Below are 7,126 nucleotides of genomic sequence, written 5' to 3' on the forward strand. Positions count from 1 at the left end.
TATATATATAAGCATTTCGTCTCTCGATACGAATTTAGGCAGTTTCTGCTAAGTAAGCATACCCAGTATTTATATATTACTTTTAATATATATTCAATAACTATATGCAATGCTTTTTTATGTTTCTCCAGACAAACTTTTAATAGAATCAGTTATATATATATTGCAGATTTTTTTTAAAGAACAAGTATTATTTTTAGATATCGTAAGTAAAGAAAAAAAATGTTTGGTTCAGGTTATCGTTCTCCTTATTACGCTTAAAAACAAGTTTTCAAACTTCTACTTTTTTATTGGTAATTTTTAGGTGCGTCTTAGGAATTTTGGGTATATTTATTCTCGTTGGAACTGCCTATGATACATTATCATTTTATTACTACAAGAACCGCATGAGGAACAAACGTTCGCCACGAGGTTAGTATGAACAATCTAAATTGGTAAACTTTAAACTGTAGTTAGTGTGCTTAGATAAATAATACGTTAAAAATCATGTAAAGAAAAAAATCAGAACTTAGATATTTCTGTCAGCAGTGAAGCGAGAGATTTTAAACCTATTTCATTGATGAATGAGTCTTGGCTTTGTAGTAACATCATTTCCAATATACTTCTCAGCTATAAACAAATTATTATATCTTAGAAATTCTATTGTTTTTGTTAGTAGCTAGTAACACTTTGAGTCCTAACTGATGAACCTCGTTCTGTAATTCTTTCGCGTTTGAAAACATTTCCCCATGTGAAACGTTTGTGACTGTCTCTTTCTTTTTTTTGTGAAAACACTTCTTAAAATCTGGTAAATATCAAGTTTATTTATCTTCTCGTAGCTCTTGCTGGTTAGCGTTTTCTAATTAAAATAGAAATTAAGTGTGTGTTACTGACAAACTTATTTCATTAATCTTATTTATCCTTGCCTTTAAGTTTAAATACTTGCAGCAGTTGATATTTTAACAACAAGAAAAAACTTCCTAGAGTAGTTCCGGAAAATCCTTTTTAGTGTACGAACTCTTCATGATATAAAATGATAACTTATTTGTAGGATTTGTACTTCAAATAGATAATTGGGCTTATTTCCATTATATATCCTTTGAAAAGTCAAATAAAGAGGTTTTGAGAAGATTAACGTCAAGATCAAAAATAAATTTGTAAAACAATTGGAGTGAGCTATTGGTGTTACATGAACTAATTTACTAAAAGATAAAAACACACTAACAGTTTGAAATGGTAGGAATTAACAGTGGTTAGAATAATAATAATTAAACTTATTAATTTTCCTTCCATTTGGGAACAGAAAGTTTCTAGCACTTCGGTAAACAAAATTATTTAACAGTTTATCTAAAGGATTTGTATATATATATATTTGAAATCTCAAGAAAACTAGAAGCTTCGAAATTCGATTTGATTGCGAATTGGGATTGGGGAGTCGATTCGCTATCTAGGGCTCCGATACAATATTTTCGAATATACATCACTTCCGGTGAACATTAGAATTTAGCTTTTAATTCAGTCTATATACTGGAACCTATTTCCTTGTAAGAACACTTTTGTACCATTCTTCCGCCAGGTGTTTAAGTACATACTCATTACTAGTTGTGGGTAGAAGCACTTTACATAAATAAAGAAACCATTTTCTATTCGATTTAAAATTTAATTCAGCCTATATATCCTATAATATATATATGCACAGCCGATTCGATTTGATCCGAATATTTCGATTCGAATATTTTTTTATTTTTTTTATTTACAGGGCACTACTAGAATGTGAAAACGTTATTAGCATTTTGTCACTGATTTTAGGCTACATTCACGGAGTTTGATACTTTACTAGAAAGGGTTTTGTCTTGTGAAAGTGACCTGAAAAGTTATTTGTCATTAGAAACTTGTTAAATGTATGCAATTGAATATAATGAATTATCACAAGATTCTAGATTGTTGTTTAGATAGGCCATCATATTATTATTATTTACTATGGAAATTTACCTGCAAACCACTTCTTTTCAGGCACATTTACCAGAATATTGATATCTCTGTCAGTTAACAGCAACATCTCCAAAATCTTAGAAACCACGACATCTTTGGACAAACTACAGGCATTGCACGGTCTCAGAGCTCTCAGTATGACTTGGATTATTTCAGGCAACATCTTTCTGTGTATCAAATACCAGATTTTCCGTACGTGTGGTTTAACTATATTGTTTAAATGTGATTATTTTTTAAAAAAAGTTATTTTTTGTATTGAATATTTAATAAATAAACATGTATTTTCTATGAATATCAGCGTGTAGAGTATATAACAGTTAAGACCAATAAATGTTTAAAAAAAACGTAAAACTTTGCTACTCTATTGACCAGGTTATGGTTTGTTTAATGCATGGTCTTACATGTATTAAAATATAATGCACTTAAAGCTTATATATTAGATATGATCATCATCTCATTAACAAAACGTATTTAATTGACCCCCTTAAACCTAAAAACACTCCTGAAGACATATTCCTTCAGAAAAGGCCCGGCACAGCCAGGTAGTTATGGCGCTCGACTCGCAATCTGAGGGTCGTGGGTTCGAATCCCTGTCCCACCAAACATGCTCGCCCTTTCAGCAGTGGGGGCGTTATAAGGTGATGGTCAATCCCACTACTCGTTGGTAAAAAGAGTAGCCCAAAAGTTGGCGGTGGGTAGTCTTACTAGAAAGATGCGTTAACGATAACATAAATGTTGTTTAACTAGGACCCTACAGTAATTCTTTCTTTTTTTCTTTTTCTGTGCAAAGCTGTTGTTGTTCGCTATTAAGCAACACAGCTACAGAAAGGGCTATCTGCGCTCTGCCCACCACGGGTATCGAAACCCGGATTCTAGCGGTATAAGTCCGCAGACATGCCGCTGTGCCATTGGGGGCAATTTTTTTGTTTATTGGTGAAGAAACATTCTCATATGACGTTTCTCAACTCAGGCTGAAAAGAGAGACAAAACTGCTACGCCTGTATTATTTTCTAAAAACCAATTTAATAGCCCTTAAGATAATTCAGTGTTTCACTTATTTCACAGTGGTTAGACAGTTTTCATAAAGATGTAAAATATCTTAATCGATAAAAAAGTTTTCATATTTGATAACGTTCGAAGAAACTGTGGTAAACTTTAGTCAGTAGCCTTTATGTCTCGGAAATTACACAATACATATTCAGCCGAGATAACGTGTTGGGTTAGCGCACAAGTACAACACAATTCAAATGTTTATTCGTAGTTACAGTTTATTCACAGTAAAAAAAAAAGTGAATTAAATTCCACTCAAATCAGTACACGACCGTATTGGCAAGTCTAGTATAACTGTATAACAATAGCACTCGTAACCCAACTGAAAAAAAAACCAACAACAAAAAACAGCATGACTAGTAAGTGACTTTAGTTAGAGTCATGGCAAATGACTTGTGTTATATTGATAATCAAAACGTTCTACTTCTGCGTAAAATTACTTTTATTCATTTTAATCAAACGCTAAACCAATTTGGGTTACCTCTTTTCGGCCTTAGTTGTGTTCCCCTAAATTCCCAAGGCTATCTCTATTATATATAAATAATAGTTCATCTAATAAATTTCAACATCAATTATACTGTAGATCTCTGTAGTTTACATATACATGTTTCGGCGTGAGTTTTCTAAAAGATAACAGAATTCAAGTTTATTTGTTTTTAATTTCAAAACCCCTGACAACGAACTATCAATCAATCGTAACAGTTCATTTTCGTAACAATCTATTATGTAAACATAATAGATTGTGTTAAATCACATTTCATTGGTCATTATCACCAGAACACTGAGGTGATTGTTGAAGGAAGGAAAGCCTGTATTAAGGTCGGTTCCAAACTTTCCAACCATCTAATAGAAGTAGAAGAAACAGTATTAAAACCATCTTATTTATACTGAGTACTTGGTGTTAGAAATAAGAGATACACAATAATAAATAATATTAAAATAAAGAATAACAGTGGTTGTTACAAGCCAGCTGCTCCCTCTGTGGTCAGAGATTCGATATTAAAGGCAGCGTCACGCTACCTGCATTTTAGCACTAATAAACGTGCTGTGATAAGATTCCATAATTGGAAGAAGGAGAATCTGTGCTTTGGCCGGTGCTAAGCTCCTCTAGTGTGTAAAACCAAATCAAGTCAAATCATATGGATTCTGAGCTGTATTGTTAACTAACACTGTGGGAAATTGACACAATTACTTAACCATTAATATCACCAAACTACACTTTACATAAAAGTACATATTTTTTTCAGAATTGGTCTCTGTAAACTAAGTTGTTACCCACAAAATTGTTTTACGCTAACATATTACCAATTATCTTTAACTAAGAATAAATGCTTATAAACCCGTTAAAGCCAACTTAATAATATATATTTATTATACACTAAACATAGGCCCCCAGTGGCACAGCGGTATGTCTGCGGACTTACAACGCTAGAAACCGGGTTTCGATATTGCAGCTCTCAGCAGTTGTCCTGTAAAAAAAATAAATAAATAAATGTAGTGGGTTTTTTTCACGTCGGTTTTACATGGGTAGCGTTTCTAACAATTCAGAATCTTATAAAGCAGTATTTTTAGTTTAATTAGGCTAAAAGGTTTAAGCTTACCTTTAGTTTGTACTCATATCTGAAAAAGATACTTTCTTAACGAGAAAATATGGCTAATAACTGAGATTCCCCATGATGAAAAATAAGAACAACTATATAGTATTCTCAGCTTTAATATACAAAGGAAAGAAACAAGTAGTTAATACAACGTTGAAATGAATTAACGCCAATTTCATATTGTTTATTTTACGACTTGCATCCTACCTATATTTAGTGTTGTTGTTGATGTTTGTAGTTAAGCACAAAGCTACACAAAGGGCTATATGTGCTCTGCCCACCACGGAGTTTTTCCGGTGAATTGGCTTTTCAGCCTTTCCTTAGTTCAACTCTTGCACTAGACACTTTCTTCCTTTCCAGGTAATTAAATACGTACTTTTCAAATAAAGTATATTTGTTCTGATGTAAATAAACATTCATAGTTTGGTTCTGATATGATCTCTGCTTTGATGTGAAAGTCGCTTCATGTTTCCGAATATTGAAGAAAGAATAAAGGAAGCATAAAATTTTGAAAAGGAGTAACTGTAACAAGTAACCGAGTTCAGTAAATTAATTTGATATCTCGTGTTTTTTTGAAAAGTTTGTTTTAAGCTCTAGTTACCATCAGAATTTCAATTCCCGCTATGATTGGATAAAAATTAACTCCACTCCTTTGAGCAGTTTTTTGTTTAATTGAACAACACGTCCGTAGTGTAACTGCATCTAACCAGTTGATTTAAAAACATATAAGCACACGACTTTTAATGAGAAATTCTGCACATTGTTTGGTTTTGTATGATGTCTAAGTAAGAATAAATTCGTATGAGCTGAATGGTTTTTCGTTATTGATGAATACTATAAATGTGTCTTTATTTTTTATCAGTACAAAAATGTTCTAACAGAACAAGCTGCTTTGAACATTAATTGTGAATTTTTCTTTTCCTCACTGTAAGTCTTAACTTCAAACAAATTACTATGAAAGTGTCTTTATTTTTATTACCGAAATAATTTTCCAAAGAACAAGCTACAATGAACATGTCAAAACTTTGTAGAATGGACAGCAACTGCATGTTGTAGAGACACAAGTGTAGAGGACGACGTTTCGAAAGTTTTCCGCCTTTAAGAGTAAATAAAACAAAAATTAAGAGTAACAAATATTTTTATTTCTTGCTTTATAAGTTCATATGTCATGCTGTGTTGTAGTCTACAGATTACATAATTATTCTCATGATTCATAGCATGGGCACATTTTACTGACGTCACGACAATACAAACTGCAACGTTAAGCGTCCCTTATGTGATGTCATTTTAGTGTCTACTGACTGACTGACAGACAATACATTACTGTATGGCGGAAGACTTTCGAAGTGTCGTCCTCTACACTTGTGTCTCTACAACAGGCAGTTGCTGTCCATTCTACAAAGTTTCATCATGAATACTCTGCCTAAACAATCTATCAAAGAATGAACATGTCTTTTGTTATTCTCATTGAAAAAATTGTCACAGAAAAAATCATGAGCATGTCTTTAGTTTTCTCGCTGCAAAAATGTTTTAATTCAAGAAACTACTACGAGCATTCATTATAGATTTTTCTTTTCATTACAAGTATATGTAACTTTGGCAAAATTATTATGCACAACCCTTTACTTTTTTCTCACTAAAAGAATGTTTTCCGTAGAAACATTAATACGATCATATTTTTCTTGTGACATATTATATTGTTTTCACTCTAAGAATAGTTTTGTAGAACAAACTACTATGAGCATATATGTATTATTCTTAATGCAAGTATGTTTTCGAAGAATAAACTACCGTGAACACATCTTTATTGTTCTCATTGCAAGAATATTTAGAACAACCTACTCTGAACATGTATTTATTGTAATCACTGCAAGAATGCTTTTACTGAACAAACTATATTATGAACATATATTAATTATTCTTAAAACAAGAAAGGTCTCACACCACAAACTCGTCGCCACAGTTTATGTAAATATGGTTTTTGTTCTGAGATACATTTTGGATAAATAATAAATCATTATCTATGCTTTAAAATTTCATTTTTCTGCAGTGGATTCCTGACAGCGTACGTCATTTTGAAACCAACATATGAATCAGAAAGAAAAATAAGCCTCTTGATGCTCCTTCTTCACAAAATCTACAGGTAAGGCTACTACCTCTCTGCAAAAAGAAAGAAAAAAAATGAAGACACTCTCATAGCCACAAACATCTATTAAATCAGAAAAACAAAACATTTATTATATGCTATTAGTCTTTCACCTAATCCTCCCAATTTAGAAACAGGGTCAAACGTGGCTTAATGGTTAGCATGCCGGACTGTGAATCAAGGGATTCATGGTTCGAGAACCATTACCACTATGGTCAGGTGTTTAAGGAGCTCGACTCGCAATCTACGGGTCGCGGGTTCGAATCCCCATCACACCAAACATGCTCGCCCTTTCAGCCGTGGGGGCATTACAAAGTGATGGTCAATCCCACTATTCGTTAGTAAAAGAGTAGCCCAAGAG

The 7,126-nt window shown here is 32.7% G+C and overlaps 1 protein-coding gene and 1 long non-coding RNA gene across 2 annotated transcripts in view; one reads left to right on the forward strand and one right to left on the reverse strand.

The window, feature by feature from the left end:
* LOC106457847 (nose resistant to fluoxetine protein 6-like) overlaps positions 1-7,126 on the forward strand; it is a 36,515-nt gene that overhangs the window by 17,313 nt on the left and 12,076 nt on the right. Inside the window, exons 5-8 of the mRNA XM_013917298.2 lie at positions 305-411; positions 1,993-2,164; positions 4,884-4,979; positions 6,670-6,762. Of these exons, the coding sequence (XP_013772752.2) occupies positions 305-411; positions 1,993-2,164; positions 4,884-4,979; positions 6,670-6,762 (468 nt within the window). The remainder of the gene's footprint in view (positions 1-304; positions 412-1,992; positions 2,165-4,883; positions 4,980-6,669; positions 6,763-7,126) is intronic.
* Positions 6,480-7,126, reverse strand: part of LOC111085421 — a 29,790-nt gene continuing 29,143 nt past the window's right edge. Inside the window, exon 3 of the long non-coding RNA XR_002610260.1 lies at positions 6,480-6,779. This is a non-coding gene — a long non-coding RNA (uncharacterized LOC111085421). The remainder of the gene's footprint in view (positions 6,780-7,126) is intronic.

The sequence above is a fragment of the Limulus polyphemus genome, unplaced genomic scaffold (genome assembly GCF_000517525.1).
Source record: "Limulus polyphemus unplaced genomic scaffold, Limulus_polyphemus-2.1.2 Scaffold381, whole genome shotgun sequence".
In the NCBI taxonomy this organism is placed as follows: domain Eukaryota; kingdom Metazoa; phylum Arthropoda; class Merostomata; order Xiphosura; family Limulidae; genus Limulus; species Limulus polyphemus.